At 49.5% G+C, this 23,444-nt stretch overlaps 3 protein-coding genes across 4 annotated transcripts in view; 2 read left to right on the forward strand and 1 right to left on the reverse strand.

Annotated features, from left to right (window-relative positions):
• The window catches only part of TRIP4 (thyroid hormone receptor interactor 4), a 46,643-nt gene extending 44,098 nt beyond the window's left edge, over positions 1-2,545 (reverse strand). For both annotated transcript variants that reach the window (XR_007778469.1, XM_009089792.4), the window contains exons 1-3: positions 2,313-2,545; positions 1,807-1,973; positions 782-918 (exon numbers count right to left, since the gene is read on the reverse strand). Coding sequence is in view for 1 of the 2 variants with exons in the window: in XM_009089792.4 (XP_009088040.2) it covers positions 782-918; positions 1,807-1,973; positions 2,313-2,398 (390 nt within the window). In the remaining variant the exon portion in view is untranslated. The remainder of the gene's footprint in view (positions 1-781; positions 919-1,806; positions 1,974-2,312) is intronic.
• Positions 2,546-2,845: 300 nt separating this feature from the next.
• Positions 2,846-6,484, forward strand: PCLAF (PCNA clamp associated factor). Its single transcript, XM_018913690.3, has 4 exons — positions 2,846-2,951; positions 3,600-3,689; positions 4,560-4,701; positions 6,068-6,484. The coding sequence occupies exons 1-4, from the start codon at positions 2,861-2,863 to the stop codon at positions 6,123-6,125; spliced, it is 381 nt and encodes a 126-aa protein (XP_018769235.3). The 5' UTR covers positions 2,846-2,860; the 3' UTR covers positions 6,126-6,484.
• Positions 6,485-12,184: 5,700 nt separating this feature from the next.
• The window catches only part of CSNK1G1 (casein kinase 1 gamma 1), a 95,995-nt gene continuing 84,735 nt past the window's right edge, over positions 12,185-23,444 (forward strand). Inside the window, exon 1 of the mRNA XM_030228376.2 lies at positions 12,185-12,326. The gene's annotated coding sequence lies outside the window, so the exon portion shown is untranslated. The remainder of the gene's footprint in view (positions 12,327-23,444) is intronic.

The raw sequence follows: 23,444 nt of genomic DNA on the forward strand, positions 1-23,444 counted from the left end.
CCTCTCAGGCTTTCTAGGGGAGAAAAATCCATGCTGGCATATTTGCTACCTGATGATTATTTTACTCTCAGTTATAGACACAAACAGACACAACTTTCTCCCCAGCCTGGATATCATAGAAACATGGAAATGGTTAGGTTGGAAAAGCCCTCCAATATGAGAGACCCATCAATAACTCCCCCTCCTTTCCTCTCTATCACCCTCCCTCCTTCCCTTCTCTCCTTTCCTCCCTCCCCAAGTGCCACATCCACATGTTTTTTTAATCCCTCCAGGGATGGTGACTCCACCACTGTCCTAAAGAGTCCATTCCAGTATCTGACCACGGTTTCCATTATTTTTTTTTCCCTAATATCCAACCTAAACCTCCCCTGGCACAGCGTGAGGCCATTTTCTCTTATCCTGTCCCTGTTCCCTGGGAGCAGGTGCCAACCCCCACCCAGCTGCCCCCTCCTGTCAGGGAGCTGTGCACAGCCAGAAGGTCCCTCCTGAGCCTCCTTTTCTCCAGGCTCAGCCCCTGTCCCAGCTCCCTCAGCCACTCCTGGTGCTCCAGCCCCTTCCCCATCTCTGTTCCCTTCCCTGGACACACTCCAGCTTTCTTGTGAGGAGCCCAAAACTGACAGCAATATTTGAGGTGTGGCCTGAGCAGTGCCCACCTGGGCATCCCAGTCTGACATGTCCCAAACATTCATTTCCACCTTCCAATCATATGTTCACCAGTGTCTGACACCCTCTTTCCCCAGGCTCCAAGCCTTTCCAGTGACCCCCTGGCCCCCACACTCACCTTGGCCAGGTCCAGGGGGGTTTTCACCTCCTCCCCATGAGCACTGGGCTCGGGGTATGCCGGGCTCTCCTGCTTGTTCCTCCCTTTGCGCTTCCCCTTCTTCCCTTGGTCCCCAGCCCGCAGCACTTCCAAAGCCTCTGGCAGTGGGAGCAAGCACAGACAGAGGGATTGAAGAGCAACATTAGATCACCCCAAAGCTTCTCTACTCCAGGCTGGACAATCCCAATTCTCCCAGCCTTTCCTCCCAGCAGAGCTGCTCTATTCTCTGAACCTTTTGGTGCCTCCTCTGGACTCACTCCAACAGCTCCATGTCCCTCCTGTGCTGGATTGCTCTCACACATCATTACCAGATAAAATCTGATGGAACACACCAGGCTGAGTTGCACAGAAAGAGCCTGGGATCAAATTTGGGCCTCTGTGCTACCCACCCACCCTGCTGGGAACCTCAGGAAAGAGCAACACTTGGGACTGAGGAGCAACTGAACTGCTTTTGCCTCTAATAAACAAATCCAGAGAGAGGCTGGGAAGTGCCAGCAGAAGAAAGATGTCCCTGGACTCTGCTTCATGACTGAAAACGTGTGGCAGCAGCTCTCTGGCCACAGACTTTCCCAAAAAATCCTGGGAAGCTGCACAGAAGCTTTGGGAAACTTAGAGGAAAAGAATTCAAACCATTACTACCTCTCTTTCTGTAACCACTGTTTATAGATATGGTTCTCCAGAGTGTGTTATTGATAGCCACCAATAGTGTGGGAGAGGTTTTCACTTTGAGACCAATCAGGTCTTAGGTCCACCATTGTTTCTTTAAGAACTGTAGATTTCTAATAATAAAGTGTCTTTCATGCCTTCTGGATCATGGAGACAAGGCTAATTATTACCTGGCTGGGGGCTTGCTACCACGAAAACGGGCTTTAAACTGCCCCACAATCAGGAGTGGGATGGTATCCATGCAGGGATTTATGGCATGGAATTGTTTGTAAGCACAACAACCGGGTGTATTTGGGAGTTTCCTGCTCTGCAGCACTCACCGTCCTTTTTCCGGTATGCTGGGAAGGGCTCGGAGGGCAGCTGGGCAGATTTCCTCCACCTGCTCAGCAGCTCTTCCACAAACCAGCTCTTCTTCCCGTCCGTGCCCTGGACAAGGTCAACAACGTACTCCCGGATCTCCTCCTCGTTCGTGATGGACAAGATGTACCTAGGAAGGAGCGGGGTGGAGAAAAATCGGTGACGGGATTGTCCGTGCTCTCATCGCCCAGCTGTGACATTTATCTTCCCTTTTCGCATCAGGTTTCTGTGGAGACCGTGGTAAGACCATGGCAGGAGGTGGAACGATATCACCTTTCAGATCCCTCCCAACTAAAAGCAATCTGTGATTCTGTCACCCCACATCCCACCTCCCGCCACTTCCCCTCCCCAAATCTCCACCCGGGCAAACTCCCGACAGCTGCTCTGACACACCGTGTTTCCTCCGTGCTGGACCGAGGAGCCCCTGCCAAAGGGCAGGAGGGTCCCGCCCGGCCCCGACCCCGCTCACCTCACCACGTCCTCGCCCACGTCCAGCCCGAAGTCCCCGCGCAGGTGTTGGACGCACCAGGCCAGGAGCGCGCTGGGCGCCGCCATCTTCCGTGGGGGACGGGAAACACCGACGCACCGCCCGACACCTTCCCTTTCCTTTCCCTTCCCCCCGGGAACGCGGCTGCAGAACGACGGTTCCGGGACCGGTTCATTCAAACCGGGAATGGTTTGGATTGGACGGGACCGCAAATCCCCATCTTAGCCTAACCCAACCCATCCCATCCCATCCCATCCCATCCCATCCCATCCCATCCCATCCCGTTCCGTTCCGTTCCAACCCCGCGCCATGGGCAGCGACACCTCCCGCTAGACCACGTTATTCCAAGCCCCGTTCACCGCGGCTTTAAACACTTCCAGAGCTGGGGCAGCCACAGACGAGCTGTGCAACTGTGCCAGCGGCCCACTCCCCTCGCAGGGAATTTCTCCCTGATTTCCCCCCGGGCAGACGAGAGCGGGAAGGGGAGCGGGACGGGGGCGGCCCCACGCTCCATTGGCGGGCTGCGGCCAATGGCGCTGCCGGGGCGGGGCCGGGCCGGGCGCTGCCAGGCCGGGATGGCGCGGACCAAGGTGGATCAGCGTGGACGCGCCTTCCGCAAGGGTGCGGGGACGGAACGGGACAGACAGGGCTGAGGGGGTTCTGAGTGGGAAGGGAACGGGACGGGCAGGGCTGAGGGGGCAGGAAGGGAACGAGACGGGCTGAGGGGGATTCCGAGCGGGACGGGGACGGGACGGACTGAGGGGGGTTCCAGGCGGGAGCGGGACGGGCAGGGCTGAAGGGGGTTCCGAGTAGGAAGGGAACGGGACGGGACGGGCTGAGGGGGAAGGAAGGGAACGGGGACAGGCAGGGCAGGGCTGAGGGGGCGGGAAGGGAACGGGACGGGCAGGGCTGAGGGGGATTCCCAAAGGGACGAGAACGGGACGGGTTGAGGGGGGTTCCGAGCGGGAAGAGGACGGGACGGGACGGGCTGAGGGGGGTCCCGAGAGGGACGGGAACGGGACGGGCTGAGGGGGGTCCCGAGAGGGACGGGAACGGGACGGGCTGAGGGGGGTTCCGAGAGGGACGGGAACGGGACGGGCTGAGGGGGGTTCCGAGCGGGACGGGAACGGGTCGGGACGGGCTGAAGGAGGCTTCGAGCGGGAAGAGGACGGGACGAGCAGGGCTGAAGGGGGCTCCGAGCGGGACGGGCAGGGCTGAGGCGGGTTCCGATCGCTGCTGCTGAGCGCCGCTGTCCCCTTGTTTCCGCAGTGTTGGTCGCCCGCGCTCCCCGCAAGGCGCTGGGCTCCGGCAGCGGCAGCGGCGGCGTCAGCGCGGGGCCGGCGCTGCCCGGCCGGAGAGGTGAGCGCGGCCCCTTCTCCTCCCTCCCTTCCCCCCTTCCCTCCCCTCTTCCTTTCCTTCCTTTCCTTCCTTCCCTCTCTCCCTCGCTACTGTGAAAAACGCCAGTCACTTGTTTTTAAAATTTTTAAAGTTTAATCGTAATAAAATGTCTGTGAAAATAGTAATATAATTAGAGTAATAAAAATTTGGACAATTAGGATTTAGGACAATACGAGACAATAAAAACAAAGAGTTACGGACGGTCCAGGTAACTTTTTCTGGGCAAAATAAGCCCGAAAAAGGACACGCGTTAACAGAGGATTAACCCTTAAAAGCAATAGCCTGTTGCATATTCATACACCTCATACATGATGCATAAATCCATTCAAACAAAAGATTCTGTCTGGTCAGTGTCAATTTCTTCCTCTGAATCCTAACGGCGTCTTCAGAGCTGAGCGAGGCAGGAAGAACTCCATAATGGAGCAATAAATTCTTTTTCTCTGAAAGACTTAACTGTCCTGTGGCTGCTATCTCGGTGCAAGTCCTCTCTTAAAAAAAAGTATCTTACTTAGCATACTTTCTATTTTAACATTATAACCTAAAACTGTATTTAACACACTACTTAAGGAAATTAACACAGCATAACTTTCTAACATAACACATATAATACTCGTTTTAATATTTGCGAAAAGCCAATCATAAAATACGCATTTTTCACACTACTTTCTTTCTTCTTTACTTCCCTCCTCCTCTTTCTCCTTCTTCCTTCCCTCCTTCGTTTTGTCCCTCTCTTTTCCCCTCCCTTCCTCATTCCATCCCTCGCTTTGCCCCTCCCTCCGTCCCTCCCTCTGTCCCCGCTCCCTCCCAGGGCTGACCCGGCGCTCCCCGCAGGTGACAGGCGCCCCGTGGGGCTGAACCGGGTCTGTGTGAGGCCGGTGCCCGCCTGGCAGAGGGGCATCAGCGACTTCCTGCAGCTCCCATCCAAGGAGAGCCGGGCATCCGACGGAGACACGCCCGGGACCAGTGGCCTGGAGTGGGTATTGGGGCAAGGGGAAGTGTGGAAACCCAGGGAATATTTCTCTGTCTCCTCTGGGGTGCCCTGACCCTCAGGGAGCACTGACTTTGACCCTCATTGATGGAGAAAGTTTCCCAGACTTCAAGATAGACTGAAATCCACAAAAGTGTGAAATAGATTATCGAAAGCAGTGTAGGTGTGTCACTTGGTGAGAAATTGAGGTTTTGGGATTTTTAGTATGTTGTGGATGGAAGCAAGATGGAGGGCACAGGGTGTTGTCCTGGGTTTCTTCTTCATGCTGCTTCTTCCTTCTTCTTGGGTTTGGGTGGCATTTTGTAATTGGGCAGAAAAGTCTGCATTGAGGGCTCTTTGGGATCAGTTATTGGGTTAAAAGGGAAAATAATCCAGGTGTCAGCTCTTAATTGGATAGTTTAGTGTTAAAAGACCTTGTACCCAGAGATTGTTGGCCATTTTGTGCCTTCTAATGAAAAGCTGCTGAACTGACAGTAGTGAGACTGTTTTACTGATAAGAAATAATAAACACCTGAGACTGAACATGAACTACCCTCTCAAGTGCCTTCAGTCCAGACCCAGAGAAACCAACAACTGGGACCCCCACAGGGAAGCAAGCTGTGATTATTTTTTCTCTGTGAAACTCCAGTTCATCTCTGAAGGGGCAAGTTGACAGTTTGTCTCCTGACCTCTATGTCCTCATGGAAGTGATGTTTGTCAGCAAAGTCTGGCAAAGTTTTCAGGGACCTCATCAAGATTCCTGAAAATGGGTGGAGTAACTGATAGTTGAGGCAAGTTCTTGCTGCTCAGGCATAACTTTGCCAGCACAGTGAAGTTTTGGAGAAGCTTAGGAGAGCACTAACAATTTCTATGTGCCAGGAATTGAATGGCTTTTCCAAGCTGGAACCTCAGAGATTAACTGTAGGCTGCACTACTGACTAAAAAAGCAGCAGCATAAAATATTGTCTTTCAGACACTCTGTTTTCCATAGAGAATTCTGGGTTGAACCTCCATTTTTCCACCAAATATAGGTATTTCCTAACTGCCAGGGGGAGCCCATAAGAATCAGCCCCAAATTGTCCTGCAGGACAAGCAGACAAAGGCTTTTAAGTGCATCCCACCTGTTGGTAAAACAGAAAACGTTTGCTGTAGCACAGGAAAACTTTCATCCCTTTAATTTGGAGTTTGTTGGGCTGAGCAAGAACAAGTTGGTGAGAAGAGAACATGGGATAAAGTAGCCCCTGTCAGTTCTGATGCCTCAAGATGCTGTCTGAGGCTAACTAAGTCATTTGGGCTTTGGGAAAAGGGCTTTATTAGCCTTTCAAACCAGAGCTGGTTTCTGCTAATGCTCCTGAAATAATGCTCCTTACAGAGCTCGGCCCCTGCCACTGGATCCTGCCGAAGAGGGAGAGTGCTTGGAGGAAGAATAGATGTGACCTGACCTCAATTTCATGTTAAAATGCTCCTACTCGAGCTGGTTTTGTACATTTGCATAGCTCTTTACAGTTTTTTATGGCTTCCTTTCAGCTTTTGCACAAGACTAAAAGTCCGAGAGATGGCACAAACACTGGAGAAATTAATTAATTTTTACTGTTTGGCACTTAATGTTCATTGTAAAGCACTGGTTTAATTTTTATCTTGGTTTGCTTGAGTTCCTCCTGCATGTTGGGCAGCTTTTGTCTTTCATCTTCTGCCTGCCTTGTGTTTGTGCAAGACTTGCATGGTCGTGGTTGTTCCGTTACTGCAAAGCAGATCCTCGTTTTTAATAAACTGAAACCATCTGAGCACACACCTGTGTTGTGTCTTTACTGTAGTAGAAGCTGTACATGAAGATTTCTTTGTCCAAAGATGGCAAACTGGATTTGGAAAGACACTGGAGAGGTGGGTGGGCAGCTGAAACTTGCTCTGATTAGAGGTGAAGTTTAATGAAAACAAACTGGTTGTTCTAAAGAATCAGAACTCTGAAAGCTGGGGGGGCAATAAATGGCTAAAACTAAATAAATCTTGTTATTGTGGCTGTTAGAAAATTGCCACATAACTTTTGGGGTAATTCATAGGAAAAAAGCAAGTAGGGCCTTGTGATAGGTCTTGATGTCAGGGGTTCTGCTTCTACTCTTCCTCAGAAGCTCCCTGAAATTAACATGATATTGTTGAGCAAATGAAAAGGGGAAGTTAGGAGGATATTAAGATTTAAATTTAGCACATCAGGAGAGCTTAGTGGCAGCTCTTGTAGGTCAGCCTGGCGGGAAAAGCAGTGAATGCTGTAAAAACCTCTTCCTAAAAAGTCTATTGATAAAAAGGAGAGTTGCTACAGAAAAGCAATTCAAGTTTGAATGAGAAGTAGCAATTGATTGTTCCTTAATATAAATTTTTAAAAGATTATGTAAATTAAGGGGGAAAATCTGAACAAGCCACAGACTTCTTTGCCAGGTGCCACGGTGGCACTAGTGGCAGCTCTTTCCTGTCCCTTTGACCTGCCAAACCAGCACATCCTCAGTTCCATTTCTCCTCTAAAAATGCTGGGAGGGCCTCACCACCCTCACAGGGAGGAATTCCTTCCTAATACCCCATTTAACCCTCCCCTCTGGCAGTGGGAAACCATTCCCCTTGTACTGGCACTCCAGGCCCTTGTAAAAATAGTCTCTCTCCATGTTTCTTGCTGCCTACTTCAGGTACTGGAAAGCCCCAGGTCACCCCAAAGCTTCTCTACTCCAGGCTGGACAATCCCAATTCTTCCAGCCTTTCCTCCCAGCAGAGCTGCTCTATTCTCTGAACCTTTTGGTGCCTCTTCTGGACTCACTCCAACAGCTCCATGTCCCTCCTGTGCTGGATTGCTCTCACACATCATTAAGCAGATAAAATCTGATGGAGCTGGAACACACCAGGCTGAGGTGCACAGAAAGAGCCTGGGATCAAATATGGGCCTCTGTGCTGCCCACCCACCCTGCTGGGAACCTCAGGAAAGAGCAACACTTGGGATTGAGGAGCAACTAAACTGCTTTTGCCTCTAATAAACAAATAAATATGCTCCAAATGTTTACAACAGGACCTGCGGTCTTAAAGCTGAGTTTTCAATAGGAACAAAATGCAGGAGATATTTACTTGGCTGCTCTCCTGCCCCAAGGGGAATACAGGAGGGTGACCTTCAACCCACCCTCCCTGGGGCTGGAGCTGATTTACTTCCAGCTGTGCCCCTGCTGCTAATCTTTGAGTCTATAAGGAAACAGGAGCAGCTCCCAGCTCTCCTGAAAATGAGGGAAAAAATCAGAAAGGGAGAAAGTGCTAAAGTTCAGGAGCTTCAGACAACCCAAAATAAAATTTATAGGTATGACCAGATTTGTAAGAGGTTTCCATGTCCAAAAGCTTGCCTGGTTGTCTTTATTGGGTTTTTTTCCCAGCTATTGTTCCAATAAAAATCTCCTTTAAAATGGCATTGTGCAAGTCTTAGAATGCTGAGAGGGCTGCACCTATGCTCTGTGCTGAAGTGTTTCCATCAATCTCAAATGCTTCAGTCCAACAATAGAATTAATAGTGAAATTTAATGTGGTAAAGAAGGGTCATGCACAGTGTTGAAAATTGATTTACAGATAAATTGTTTGTGTCACTGTACTGGCTGTAATGTTACAGCACCTGACAGGCTTTCCCTGTGAAAGGGGATTTGACTTCCACAGTCTTAGGGCAAGAGGTGTGGTCCAGAGAACCTCCTAAGGGGAACAGTCAGCTGGAAATCCAGCCAGTATTGCTTTTATATCTTCAGAGTAGTTTTCACTTCTGAGGCAATTTCTTTAATTAATTTTAAGGGATTATTCTATAATAATGATATTTTGTTTAAATCTATATGAATACCACAATTCATTGACAGCCCTTTCCAGTCCCTAAAGGGGCTTCAGGAGAGCTGGAGAGGGACTTGAGACAAGGATTTGGAGGGACAGAATGGGGGGGAATGGCTTCCCACTGCCAGAGGGCAGGGTTAGATGGAATATTGGGGAGAAATTCCTCCCTGTGAGGGTGGGGAAGCCCTGGCACAGATTGCCCAGAGAAGCTGTGGCTGCCAAGGCCAAGTCTGATGGGCTTTAGAGCACCAAGGGATAGTGGAAAGTGTTCCTGCCCATGGCAGGGGGTGGATGGAGAGGAATTTAAAGATGTTTTCCAGCCCAATCCAGGCCGTGGCTCCAACACTTTCAAACACCAGTACCCCAGGCTGACCATAGATGTCAGCAGCAGCCCCAGCTACAAACGCTGGGCTGTGCCAGGGACCAGACAAGGCTCCTTCTGCCTCGGAGCAGTTTATTTAGGAAACGTGAAGAGAATATATAAATATATGCACGAGAGACTGGAACTGCTCATTTCCTGAGTCTGTGTTATCTTGCCAGGTAAGGAAATGGCTTCAACAAAATCACCCTCCGTGTCACCGGCTGAATCCCCGTGGCTTCCTCAAACCCAGCGGTGCTGGAAGGTCAGGGATGGGCAGGGAGGGCAACCCACTCCCCCCAGCAGATTTTATTTCCATCCCAACGCATGGAATTTTCTTCCAGTAGTCCAAATGATTTATCTGACCCCTGACCTTGAGAACAGCACAGCCCTGAGAGCACTAATGAGCAATAAACTGTTCTCAGCTGAGCCTGCTATTCACGCCTGAAGGTCCAAGAGCTCCTCTTGACCCAGGCTGGGGCACCCACACTTTTCCCCAGGGGATGTTGGATGTACCCACATCACAGATGAGAGCTCAGGGGGTCACTGCTGGCCCCCCTGGTTCAGCAGGAGATGTTGGATGCTCCAAAAGCAGCTGCAAAGTGAGCAAACAAAGGAGAGGAGATGGAAGTGTTTAGGAAATAAAAATTCCTGAGGGCCTAATATATTGAATTTAAAATCTTACTGGGCAAAATGATCTTTGTTTGGGCAAGAGACAGTGATGGAACAGACTCCATCCTATCTCATCCCCACAGCCTAAGGCTTTTCCTTTTTCTCACAGGGATAATTACAAATTGCTGCTGCTCCAGAGCACTTTTGAGCTTTTCCTGGCAGATCCCTTCTCCCCTCAAGTCCAAAACAGGACAGACAGGCCATTTCTGTAGGATTTAGCTGGGAGGAAGGATCTCCTGCTGCACAGGGGGGCAGCTGCTGCCCGGGGACAGCAGATGTCTGGGCCATGGGGACACAGACAGAGGGGAGGGGAGCAGGGCCATCAGCTGTCAGGCTGCCGACCTCTTACCCCGCCATGGGAAATCCACTGCCAAATGTCATCCCCAGATGAGGGGGTTTCATCATTTTTTCTGATTTTCAAGGCTTTTTCCAGTTTATAGCCATGATTTTTGACTTCCCATCTTTGGAGTGCAGGTTCCCTGCTGTGGACACTGTGCTTTAGCATTCAGGTGTTGCCTGCCTGTGTTAAGGGAGACACACTCGACTCCTTCTAGAGCACTACTAATTTTGGTAAATTCCAAACCTGTCCAGGTATATTCCTGCTCTGGATTGAGTGGTTACAGGGCTGTTGCTATTGGAAGAGAAACAGGTGAGACCTTGGTACCTCCTCTGCTCTCACCTCTCTGCCAAAACACGCGCTTTGAAAGTTTTGTCTTTCCTTTAACTTTGCTTTTTTCCCCCTTTGGACATTACTCAGAAGGATCTGAGGTCTGTGTCTGCAGGGTGCCCCCTGCCCACGCTGGGGTGGTGCCTCCCTGTGCCTGATCCTCAACAGGAGCTTCATTGTCCTTCCCTCTGCTCCGGACAAAGGGGGATTGTCCTGCCCACCAGCCCCAGCCGCCCTGCGGCCACGAGCTGCTCCATCCCGACCAGAGATGCAGGAAGAAAAGCAGGATGCTTCCTTTCTCTTCATAATAAGGTGCTTGGGAATCAGGCTGGAATCTCACCTGTCTGGGCTGAGGATGAGGAGGCAAGGAACCTCTATTGGGGTGCTCCTCACTCACCTCAAATGTTTTTGGGTCAGCTTTGACCCCCCCCTTCATTCAACACGTAGGCTGGTGTTCAGATAAACTCCCAAGGGATTATCACAGGGCTAATGAGAATCCACACGTTTAATAGGACTTAGCAGAATAACTACTCGGACTAAAATTGATGATAAATCATTTTTCAGAATTAAGATGCTCCTTGGGAGTGCCCACAGGGTTCAGAGCAGAAAAACTGGGAGCTGAATTGCAAAAATGCCTCTTCTCCCTTTGATCAAAGATATTGTCAATATTGTGATATCTACATTATTATTATTTTCCACAGATAACAGCACAAAGAATAAGCAAAATAAGCTCATTGTGGAGCAGAGGCTCAGTCAGGGTATAGGGTTTGACAGGATGCTGCCAGGACAGGCTTTTCAGGTGGCTGGATTGAGACATTCTGCTTTTGATATTGACAACTTAAAAGGTTTAATAAGAAATATTAAGCCTTTATTAAACCTATACTTAGTCAGCCAAGTGTGTATAGCTCTGAAAAGACAAAGCAAAACCCTAAAGTGAAATGACCATTTTTATTAGAACTGGGCTTTGTTTTCTGGTTAACTACAGCATCAGGGAAAAATTTCTAAACTCAGCCTCAGGATGATGAGGTAGTAAGGGAAATAAATAATTTTAATGCCTAAATTCTGGATCCAAACACATTTACCAAATAAACCTTTGCTTTATCCTTGGTGGGGCCCATATGCTGGCAAGCTGTTATGTGTGTGGCTGGATAATGGGATTGTCCCCAGGCTGGAGGCCTGCACACCAGGGAGGAAGGTTTTCCTTGTGGTGTTTTTAACCATTTTCAAGGCATGAGCAACCTGTTTGGGTGGAAGGTGCCACTGCCCATGGCAGGGAGGGAATGAGATGGTCTTTAGGATCCCTTCCAACCCAAAGCAGTCCATGATTCCATGAATATGTCAGTTTAAATGAAAGAAAATGCCAAGTTCTTCACCAGAATCAGCCAGGCAGCATCCAGGCGACAACACCAGTGGGTTTCTGCTTCTCTTCCACAGACTCAAGGAATGGTTTGGGTTGGAAGGGACCACCCCATTGGGCGCTGAACCCCGGAGGATGCTGAGCCTCAGTGGGGTGCGGAGCTGAGCCCCGGCTGATGCTGAGCCCCAGAGGATGCAGAGCCCTAGTGGGTGCTGAGCTCAGGTTTGTGCTGAGCCCGGTTGATGCTGAGCTCCGGTGGGTGATGAGCACGGGTGGGAGCTGAACTCCGGAGGACGCTGAGAACCGCTGAGCCCCGGCTGACACAGAACCCCGGCGGGTGCTGAGCCCGGTTGATGCTGAGCCCCGGAGGATGCTGAGCCCCGGCTGATACATAACGCCGGCGGGTGCTGAGCCGCAGTGGGGTGCTGAGCCCGGCTGCTGCTGAGCCCGGCCGGCAGCGGAGCCTCCGTGGCCGCCGTCCCGCCGCACTTCCCGCCCGCCGCTTCCTCCTGGCAACGCCACGCGGTTTCCAGGGCCCGCGGTGCCCCGGAAGCGGCGCGGGCGCGGCGCGGCCATAGGGCGGAGCCGCGCGGGGCGGTGCCGGCGCCGAGCGCTGCCGGGTCGGGCTGTGGCCGTCGAGTGCCGTGAGGGAGGAGCTGCGGCGGGCGCGGGGAGAGCAGCGGCGGCTCCGGCCCGGCCCAGCCCGGCCCGGCCCGCCCGGGGAGCGCAGCGCCGGCGGAGCAGGTACGGCGGCGGGGCGCGGGCGGCGCGGCCCGGGCGGGGGGCGGTGCTCGCGGCCCGCCCGCGGCGGAGGCTCCGCCGGGCTCGGCGCTCCAGCCCTCCCGGTGCGACGGGAACGGCTCCGGCCGGGCGGGCGGAGGAGCCGCCGTGGGGCGGCCCGAGGGCCCCAGCGGGGCGGCGGCCGGGGGTCGCGGCTCCCCCCGGGGCGTGGGCGAGGGGAAGCGGGGCGGGTTCGGGGCGCCGGGCTGGTGTTGCCCGGCGGGGCGGAACGGCGAGGTTGGAGTCGGGGGAAGGCGGCAGCCCGAGCTGAGGGGCTGTCCCGGGAGAGCCGGGCAGGGACCTGCCGGGGCAGGAACGGGAGGTGCCTTGGGAGCTGCTGAACCTGGTGGGGTTCCCAGTCTGAGGAAGCGAAGTGCTCTGTGTAACTGGAGGTGTATCAGCAACTTACTGTGTGAAGAAGTTATTTATCCCCCCTACGTTTGGGAAGTATTTCCATACGCTGTTTGGCACACTGTGGAACTCTAAGGGTTGGGGTTTGTTGTCTTATCCAGGTAATGGATTCGGGATGGTTTGGGTTGGAAAGATCTTAAAGGTCATCTCATTCCACCCCCTGCCATGGGCAGGGACACTTTTCACTAGACCAGGCTGCTCCAAACCGCAGCCAAGCTGGCCTTGGACACTTCCAGGGATGGGGCAGCCTCTGCTGCCTCAGGAGGGTGACATCTGCCCTTCCAAATGTTTCACTGCTACCAGCAGTCCCCTTTAGCCTTTCTCGACAGTGACTTCTCTGTTCCTGGGAAGTCTTCTGAGCAGAGTCCAAGCTCTGTTGAGCAGCCTCCCGTGCCTGACTTCGTGTGACGTTTTCTACCTCGCTCATTTCTGGGCTCACGGTGACCTGCCTGAAGTCCCACTGTCACGGGTGTGACCTCAGACTGGACTGGTTTTTTTTACTAGTGACCTAATGCCTGTCAGCTTGTGCAGCCACTCCCCAAGTTTTTCAGGACCTGCCTTTTCCTTCTCTCAGCTCCCCAGCTGCTGGCTGTGATTTACCCAGATAAACCATCTCCACATCCCTGGTTCAGTGCTGTGTTGGTAACTCAGTCTCTGTTGGGAGAGGATGATGGGTGAACTGGGAATCATGAGCTTTGCTCCTGTTGAGAAGCTCTTATCAAATATTTGCAGCATTTTCCCACAGACACATTCCAAAAAACACAAAGAGTGCCTTTGAATTAGGAGTTTGCAGAGATCCAGGCTGCAGAATTCCTCAATGCTTGCCAGTGGCTCAGGTTTTAGAAGTGCCACCTGGGTGGTGAGGTGTCACTGATGAGAGAGTTTGGGTTTCGTGGCATTGCTGTTGTTGAGGGATGCACACATTGTTTATTTCCATGTGAAGCTGGGCTCACCCTGGAGCTCTTGGAGTCAGGGATGAACTGGAGGTGCTGCCAGTGATAAATACCAGCAGGAGTTCTGTTCAGGGAAGGTGACCGCTGGCAAGGTGTGACCCGATAAGAAAAGAATTTAAATATCATGGTGTGTAATAAAAAAAATCATTATTAGTAAAAAACCATGGAGGTGAGAGGTGCCAGGGAAATCTCAGTTTCCATGTTGAAGGTCTGGCCGCCGGTGGAGCGGCACCCCAGCACCACTGATACTCCAGCCTTTTGGCAAAAATCTTGCTGACTCCAGTGAAATTTTAGACTATTGGCTTGATAAAATCAGGGCTTTATGCTCACACCCTGCGTAAGCACCTAAGCTTTTTTCAGATACAAGTGTTTCTTGAAACAGTTCCTGCCCTGAAATCACTTTTTCTGGACTGGGCTGGTGCATTTTTTATTCTTTAGCAGCTGTTGGGTGGTGAGGAAGAAGAATCCCATCTCTGTGCTTTCCTCTGCAAGTCTATAACTGTGTGTTTTCAACTGCTGGCCAAAAGTCCTCACAAGTTTGGGCTCCTTGCTGTGTTTTGTGTAAGTTCTGTTTTCTGGATGTGAGGGCTGGAAACTCACACCAGATTCTCACAATAAATTTGTCTGGGACATACCTGCCTGTGTTAATGCCAGAGTTGCTTCCTGTAAATCATCTCTTCTCTCCATTGGTGCTTTTGGAAAGCCTGGCCCAGCTGTTGGCTCCTTATTTTCAAACGACAGTCACTCTTTTCCATGTTCTCTGTTGCTCTCTTAACTGCACACATTTGCAGGGCAGGGCAGGAGAGGGCTCTCTGGGATGCTGTGCCATGCCATGGAGGATTCCTTTGTGATGGGATCCTTCATGGATGGGACAGCTTGGTGGTTCACAGGTCATGGCAACAAGCTAATATCCTGTCTCTTTCTTTTTCCTTGGATTAAAGAGGTTTCTAGTTCATAGGAGTGTTTGTTGTGACTTCTGAAGTGCCTCATTCCAGCCCATCTATCTTGCTCTTCCATAGGAGTTTTCATGCTGTTCCAGTTCTCTGAATTGGCAACAACTTGGTTTGCTGTGCCAGAGTCACTGATGGAAAATATTCAGGCAGGTTCAGAACTCCACTCTGAGGGGAGCTGTGAGCTGGGCAAGATCCTAAGTCCATCCTGGTCCACAGCCACTTGCTGTTTTCCCTGCCCTGACGCTGCTCCCTTTTCCAGCTCTTAGGAAGCAATCAGCCCCTGTGTATTTTCAGGTTAACAGATGAAATCCTGTGTAATGCCTTAAAAAGTGCTACCAGATGAGACCAGGAATCCATCTGGCCTGGTATCCTGCTCGCTGGTAACCAGGAGCAGATGCTTGGGGAGGGGAGAACACAAACACAGCAGATCTAATCCAGGGAAATAGTGCTTTATTTTTCTCTCTCCAGCAGTTCATGACCTCCCTGAGCCAGGTGTTGAATTTAGGAGCCTTCACACTTCTCTTCATGATAAACATGATTTTAGGAGAATACTTTTTCCATTCTTGGTAGTCTCCTTGCTGAATTATCCTCATATATTTAGACTTTCTTTGGCTCTTCTTGTATCTCATGTCATTGCCAGCTCTGCTCCAGCCTCCTTGAGACAGGTAAGGCAGGAGGGGTGGGGCACAGGACAAGGGAGGACATTGACAGACCTGCTGGGTTATATTTATGGTGCAGATACCTCTTTAGAGGTATTTTAGGGGTATTTTATCCTATATCACCATCTCTGTAATTACAAGTGTTGTGCTTGTTCATTAGTGATCTTAAAACCATGGATCCATGGTTTTTGGTGGAATATCCTGCTGAAGTCCTGCTTCCTAGGGTTGCTTTGAGTTCAGTCTGTCGTGTCTCCTGAAGTTGATTTTAGGGTGGTTGTTCCTGATGTGCTGCTCTGTGAATTGTATCACCCACTCATATCACGAGATTTTACTGCAATTCCTTGGAGTCATTGCTCTTATTTACTTCTCATCCTGAATTATTCAGAGTAGCAAATGTTGTCATCTTAGTAACACAGCTCAGTGTAAAGCAGAATCCTTTGGTGAGTCCCTCCTGCTGCAGAACAGACCAGTGATACATTCTTCCTCCTTCTTTACCAGTTATTTATGTACATGAAGGATTTTTCCTTTTATCCTGTAGTGTTTCCCTCCAGAGAGCTTTGATGGATTCTGCCATGTAGCATTCTTGCTTTTTTCAATGGAGTAGATCCCCTGATTTTCTGTTGTTGATGTGCTCTGTCCACTGCAAAAGGAAGAAGGAAAAGGAGAAAAAAGGACAGCAGCCCCTGACTCCTGAGACATGGCTTCATTTTGTACAATATAATTAGCCCTGCAGCAATTTAGGCTGGTCTTTAGGCCAGCTCAGCTCTGGTTTGCCCTGCATGGCTGCCTGGGCTGGAGTTGCCCAGACTCTGCTGAATGGTTCTGTGAAAGTTGGGCCAAGACACTTTCAGGTACCAGCTTTAACAAGGGCACTTCCCCATCTCCTCCTGTGTGATTTTGGGGTTCTGTGAGGCTGTTGCTGTCACCTCATCATCTTTTGCCACCAAAAGCCTGATTTTTAGGGTCAAACAGGGAGAGAGGAGATGGCCAAGCTCAACAGAGTGTGTATAAAACACAATTTTAAGTTTTGGGAGATGTTGTCTGATGATTCGTTAACACAATAATGGATCCTGTGGCTTCTAATGTTTTTTTTTCCTTACTAAAAGGTTGTAAATTTACATTTTGTTTCCTTCTTGGACATTTAGCCTTGCTGTACAGATGGGTTGGCTTTGATTGCTTGGTCAGATCACACTGTAGGGCTCACACCAATATTCCAACTGCTACCCAAGGTGAAGGCAGGAATTAGTTCAGATGAGATGTTAAGATGAAATTCTTCTCTGTGAGGGTGGCGAGGCCCTGGCACAGGTTGCCCAGAGCAGCTGTGTCTGCACCATCCTTGGAAGTGTCCAAGGCCAGGTTGAACAGGATTTGGGGCACCCTGGGATTGGGGAAAGTGTCCCTGCCCATGGCAGGGGGTGGAACAGGATGAGCTTTAAGGTCCCTTCCCATCCAAACATTCCATGATTCTATGAGTTGCTGCTTCTCTCATCCACTCCTGGGGAGGAATCACTTTTTGCTGTTTAAGAACTTGGTCCCAGTGTCACACACTGACCTGGCATTTGCTCTGGTGACATGGAGCCTGGTTAACACTGTGTGTCCTGCTTGTGCAGCCCACTGGTGACAGTGTGACAGCTGCTGCTCTGGTGTCTGAGGCTCTGCTTTTCTGGTTTAAACTTGTAATTCTGATTTACAGGGGATTTCTTGTTGACACAAAAATCTTGAGGTGCTCTAATGGTGATGTCAGCTTAGGTCTTTAAATGTTTGCTTAGTCCTTGTGTTTTTTTTTAATGTCTAGTGGCTTCTCTACTCTCCACTGTGTTTTGAATGAACTTGCTCTGTCCACTTGCAAACCAGACATTTGAGTTTTTCCATCATACTTTTAGACTTACAGCACTTGTGAAGAAACACTCCTGAACCTTGTTTTTGTCTTTCCAGCTGACTTGCACTGTGTTGATATTTTTCTAGCTGTGGATTTTCACATGGCTAATTCTTGTCCCATCTGTAGGAGTTCTTGAGGAGATGAGGCTCTTATGAATCACCTTCTTTCCCCCCAAAGATGCATCTTCCTCAAATATACTCCTCTGTGGATCTGCTGGCTTTCCTCTTCTGCAGTGTGAGAGGAACCTCTGGTTTTGATTGCAGGGGCTGCTGTCGTGGTGCTGTTTTGATCCATTCAGTCCTTGTTCTTTTACAGGCTTCCAGTTGTCCCAAAACCTTCTCAGATCCTAATGAATCCAAGCCTGAGTGTGGGAGCCATTCTTTGAGGTGCTGTCACACAGCTGTTGCTCACTGCCTTCCTATTCTCAGCCTGAATTTTGCCTCTGGACACTTCCCTCCTCTTTTGCTGCCTGTACCCTTGCAGACAAGAGCCTGGAGTGCCAGGGCAAGGGGGAATGGCTCCCCACTGCCAGAGGATGGGGTTATACGGGTTACTGGGGAGAAATTCCTCCCTGTGAAGGTGGTGAGGCCCTGGCACAGATTTCTCAGAGAAGCTGTGGCTGCCCCACCCGTGGAAGTGTCCAAGGTCAGGCTGGATGGGACTTGGAGCAACCTGGGATAGTGGGAGGTGTCCCTGCCCAAGACAGGGGGATGGAATGGGATAGGCTTTAAAATCCTTCCAACCCAACCCATTCTGGGATTCTATGAAGTGGTAAAATCTCAGAATTTTTGTACCTACTTCATCTCCATGTTCCACATTAACACCCCCCAGCCCCTGACCTTTGTTTTTTACTTGAGGGAAGAGGTATTTGAATTCCTTGGTAAAATGGCCCATTTAATTTCTGGTTCATCAGACTCTTCCTACCTTTTAAATAATCCCTTTTTTCCTAGAAATTGGCAAAAGCAACAATGAAACTCACTAGGGGTGAAATTACCATTTTCTCCTGGCTTTTCATATCTTCTTCCTTCTTGTCAGATCCATTTGGAGCAGCCCATCTCCTGCAATGGATAGGTGTCTCTTACCTGTCTGAATCTTCTGGTTTGCTTTGCTCATCTTTGAGCAAATCTCTTCAGGAGAACAGCTTAATAGCCTGAATAGCTGACAGTGATTCCACCCTCAAGATCAGCCTGACAATTTCTGTGTTGTGGAAGACAATTGAATAGCTTGGATTTGCTACTCTGAGCATTTAATGCAGGAATTGGGGATATTCACCAGGGAGATGGGAAAATTGTTTTCCTGTCTGCCTCTGCTCTCCTGCTCCTTTTTTTTTTTCTTTTTTTTTTTTCTCCTTCTTTTTATGGTTGTATTATGACATTCCTTTAGGTTGGGAATATTGTGGCTGTTTACAAAGATGTGAAGGTTTTTCTGCAGTCTCAAATCTTTTTCCTGAGATCTTCCTGTCTCTGTAGCTCTCTTAGATAAGTTGGCCACGTTGTGTGGGGTGCATTAGAGGAGGCCACATCATTTATTAAATATCCTGAGTAGCTGCTGTCCTTTATACATGTTTTAATGTCTAGTGATAAAACCTGGGGAGTTCATGCAGTTTGTACTGAGCTTGAAAAAACTCTGAAATACCTGTTTCTTATAGAGCTACTCCTTTTTCTCAGCCCACAAGGAATTGCTGTGCATCAGTGCCAAAGTTGTAGGAGAAACCTATTTGAACTCTGTGAAACCAACCTGTCTGACGTGTTTCCTGGAGCTATTTATTTTATGTTAGAAAAGAGGGTCTCTTCCATCTTATTGATCTGCTGCAGAGCTCAGTTCATAATTTAACCCCTGCCATGCCCTGGGCTGATCCCCCAATGTGGGTGTGGGGGGTGCTTAGGTGAGACCCCACCTGCAGAGCTGCCTCCAGCTCTGGGATCCAACATCAGAAGGACATGGATCTGCTGGAGCCAGTCCAAAGGAGGCCAAGATCTCCAAGGGCTGGAGCCCCTCTGCTCTGGAGCCAGGCTGGGAGAGCTGGGGGCGTTCATCTGGACAAGAGAAGGCTCCAGGGAGAGCTCAGAGCCCCTGCCAGGGCCTGAAGGAGCTCCAAGAGAGCTGGAGAGGGAGTTGGGACAAGGGTCTGGAGTGCCAGGACAAGGCAGAATGGTTTCCCCCTGCCAGAGTGCAGGGTTAGCTTTGATATTGGGAAGAAATTCTTCTCTGTGAGGGTGGTGAGGCCCTGGCACAGGTAATATCTTGTTTGTAGAAAGAAGCCAAACTCAATGTTCCTCTGTTTTGCACATTCATTTCTGAGTTACAGGTCAGAGGATAGATTCAGATCATTTCAGCTGTCATCCTTCACATCAATGGAGGGCTCACAACAGGGATAACTAACACAGGAAATCTGTCTGCATCTTGTGCTTAGCAAGGAGGGGTACATAAATTGACTTATTGACTCATGGACTTGTTCAGGTTGGCATCGCCTTTAAGGTCATTGAGCCCAGCCATTAATGTTACTTACATCTAAAATTCTTTAGGTGGATTTTGGAAGAGTAGCAGTTTGAAGTCTCTCAGACTTGCTGGATCTCCAAGCTTTCATTCCTCATCACTCAAAATTCCTTCCAGATCTGACTGCTGTTTGTTTGGGTCTGTTACAACAAATGAGAGGCAGTTCTCTAAAATGCAGCTTTAATATCATTCATTGAAGGTGGCACTTCTGGCAAGTGTCATGGAAGAGTGTGACTCTTCCCAAAGCTGCTTCACTGTGCAGCAATCCCATCCTGCCCCATCTTGGCCGTCCTTAGTTACCTTCTAACTGTCTTCCTTTGTAATGCACAAGGCCAGTTTAGTTTCTGCAGCTTATTTTTATTTCCTGCATCTTAAAAGAACAAGTTTCAATGAGCAAATGAAACTTAAGAACCTTTAACATCTTATTTTAATGAAGCAGAGGCCACAGGCTTTGTAGTTGTCTCTTTTCAAGTCCGGGTTAGACTTCAAAGGTCTCGCCTTCAGGAGTTTCGTGCAGACTCATCCTTGGTGTCACTTTTTTGGCAGGTCACAGCACTCTGGTTTGTGCTGGGGGAAGGGACTGAGGCAGCACGTGCTTCAAGTAATTTCTTAGATGGAAATAAACACTTCCAAAATACCTGCTATGTGTCATTCCTCCAGGTGGTGAGGTTCTTGAAAGTGTTCAAGGCCATGTTGGGTGGGGCTTGGAGCAGCCTAGTCTAGTTGAAGGTGTCCCTGCCCATGGCAGGAGGTGGGACAAGGTGGTCTTTAATGTCCATTCCAACCCAAATCAGTCTGGGATTTTATGATTCTTCCCCACTCTGTATAATTTTCACTCCCTGGTTGCTCTCTCATTTTTCTAGCCTACTTCAGCTGGCTAGCCTTCAGTGCTGGGCTGGATGCTTTGGAGGCCCTCAGGTTCTCCAAATGATCAACCTGCAGCTGACATCAGGCCTGTAGCCACTTTGGCATCTGATACTGGTTCCCAGCTGTCCTCTGTTTGGAAGGGTTCTGACCAGTTTCCCATTCTGAAGCAGCTCTGTGCAGTGTTGGCAGCACTGAGGCTTCAGTTTGACTTGTGATAGATGCAGTGCCAGTGAGGTAAATCATCACTGGGCTGAGCTCTGCATCTCTGGGGGAATATCTGCTCAGATCCCTGGTATTCTGTGATTAAAATCCAACACTGGTATTAGGCTCCAACGCAATTCACTACTCTCTGGTTTTGTGTGGATTTGCTGGGCACAGTGCTGGTACTTGGTGGTTTTTATCCCTCCTAAGTGTTAGGAATTACTGGGCATTTCAGAGTGCCTTTGCCTGTCATGATCCATGGCTGGGAGTGGGATGTTTTGGAGCCACTTGTTCTGTTCTTCCTGGTGCTTTTAGGAGACAATGTGATTGAAGATGGGGGCTTGGGGGGAATTTGCCTGCTGTGGTGATAGTTACAGGTTTTGGCTGGGGGCCTAGGGGTCATGGCATCCTCCTGGCTGGGGCTTCTGCAAGGACAGGTTTGGTAAGAGCAGTAATGTGCAGGGTGGCTGTTGGATGTTCAGGTAGCCTTCTGTGTCACCATCTGTTTGGAGAGGCAGTAGGGGATGGAGCATGACTTCCAGATGCCTTTTGGACCATATACACTCAACATGTAATGCCAGAAACCTTGTGCCTGCTTGGACTTGGTGTAGTCATCTTGGTAACCCTGGCTTTGCATGCTTGAGCTAATGCTCCTGTTTGAGTTTCTGGCATGGAAATAGGGTCCTGAGCATCTCTGAAGGCCTGTAGGACTGAGGCAGATAGTGCAGAAATTCCTCAGGGGTGTCTTGAAACCAGATTGTTTAAATTGTTTTTTCCTACAGATAGATTCTTGCAGTGATCCTGGACATCAAACCTCAGCTGACTGCTGTGGTCCTTCCGTGGTTTCATGGCTGAATGTGATCCTAAGACCTAACACAGTTGTAAAAGCTGAGTCACCCCTGCCTCTTTGGCTTGGAAAATTATTAAATGTTTGGCAAAACTGTTGGCTGATACACTTTTTGGTAAACTGGGGCTTGTCTTCACAAACTGTTCAATCAGCCTCTGCTAACATTCACAGAAGCTTGGAATGATCCCTGAGTTCTTGTCTATCCGCTCTTGTGTAGCTGTTGGAACTGTAGTGTGAGGTGAGGTAGAGGAGGAAATGTGCTTGCTAAGGAGGTGTTCTGAAATATATTTGTGCTGAAATCCCATCTGTTAAATCTTCTTGAGCTCCTCCTGCTCACTCTGAATGTAGTAGTTTCAAGCAAACCAGCCCTAACAGGATCACGGCGTCCCAGTGCAGAGTTTGTGGGGTACTCAGTGACAGCTCCTCTTTGATGGATTGGGATCAGGCTCCCCATTTATAGCTTCAAGATCATTTGCAATTAAATGGAGTCAAGTCTTCCATGGGATTTACCCTAGGAACAGTGCTCCCCACCAGTATCCGAGCTTCCCATAACTAGCAGACTTGCCTGAGGCACAGGTGGCTAAATTTAGTCTTCCAGCGAGCTTGGTATGACCTTGTGCTGCAAGGACTTTCTACTTGTATCTCTCTCAACACAAAAACACTGGTTTTGTGTGGTGGACAGAGCTTTGAGGCTCGAGGATGCCAAACAGCTTTTTGTGTTTGTCATTGGCCAACGCTTCCAGTGTGGCTGTTGGCAGGAATTAACTTGGGATCTGAATGCAGTGCAAAAGGTTCACGGGTGATCTACTGGTACAAAGCCATCCTCACCAGTGGGTATTATGGCTTCAAAGGAGACAGACATGATGTGGTGGGTAGAGCAGATTACTTGGTAACAGACATTTCTTATTGACAGCTACGCTGAGATTAGGGCTTGAAGGTGGAAGTTGAATCAAAGCAGCTTCATACAGATGCAATTTCCAAACTGTGGCAAATGTAAAGTTTGCCTTCAAGGTAACATAAAGCTTATCTGTGCAAAATAGCTCTTTACTTCAGCTTCTGGGAGAAGTCTGTAGTATGTGTGAGATGGTGCAAAGAGGTGGCCAGTTCTGGCACGTGCTCCCCTGTGTGGGTTTGCCTCCTCGTGTGAAGTGAGATTTATCCTCCATGTTCAACTTCAGCAACTTCTCCTTGAAGCTGTTTCTAATTAAATATGTAATTCAACCTACGAGCATAATGAAGAAGATGCCTTCAATGTGTGCTGAGAGTACTTCTGGAGCTCTTCTGCCGTGCTCCAAAAATGCCAGACTCCTCTGAATTTGGCAGTACAGCTGAATGGGAAAAGTTGCTGGGAACTGGAATAGGGTTTTTGGGTGTCTGCCATGCTGTTCAGGAGCACAGTGAGTGGTGTGGGGCTTTTTGCCTTGTGAAAGAAATTCTTTTGCAGGTGAGTGGGCAAAAACCTTTTGGTTGGCTTGGGCATGGCTTGGAGCCATTGGGATTCGTCTCTCTGGCATTGACTCAGTTGTTAGTGGTGCACTGGTTTCTTGCTTGCTACACATTGTTTTATTTTTTGGAAGGCTGAAATATTAATCTGATTAAGGATTAGGGTCACTGAGTAATACACTGAGTAAATTGCAGTGGGTGACTACTCCTATTGTGTTGTGCATTTCTGGTCATTGCATCTTTACCAGGGTTGGAAAACGTGGAGAGAGAAAGTAGAGTTGAAGGTGAATGAGAAGCTGCCTGTCCTGGGCAATCTAAAATGCCTGAGACTCTTGGGATTGGGAGGATTTCATTAAAAAACAGGCAGCAAACT

Source organism: Serinus canaria, chromosome 10 (assembly GCF_022539315.1).
Source record: "Serinus canaria isolate serCan28SL12 chromosome 10, serCan2020, whole genome shotgun sequence".
Classification (NCBI taxonomy): Eukaryota; Metazoa; Chordata; class Aves; order Passeriformes; family Fringillidae; genus Serinus; species Serinus canaria.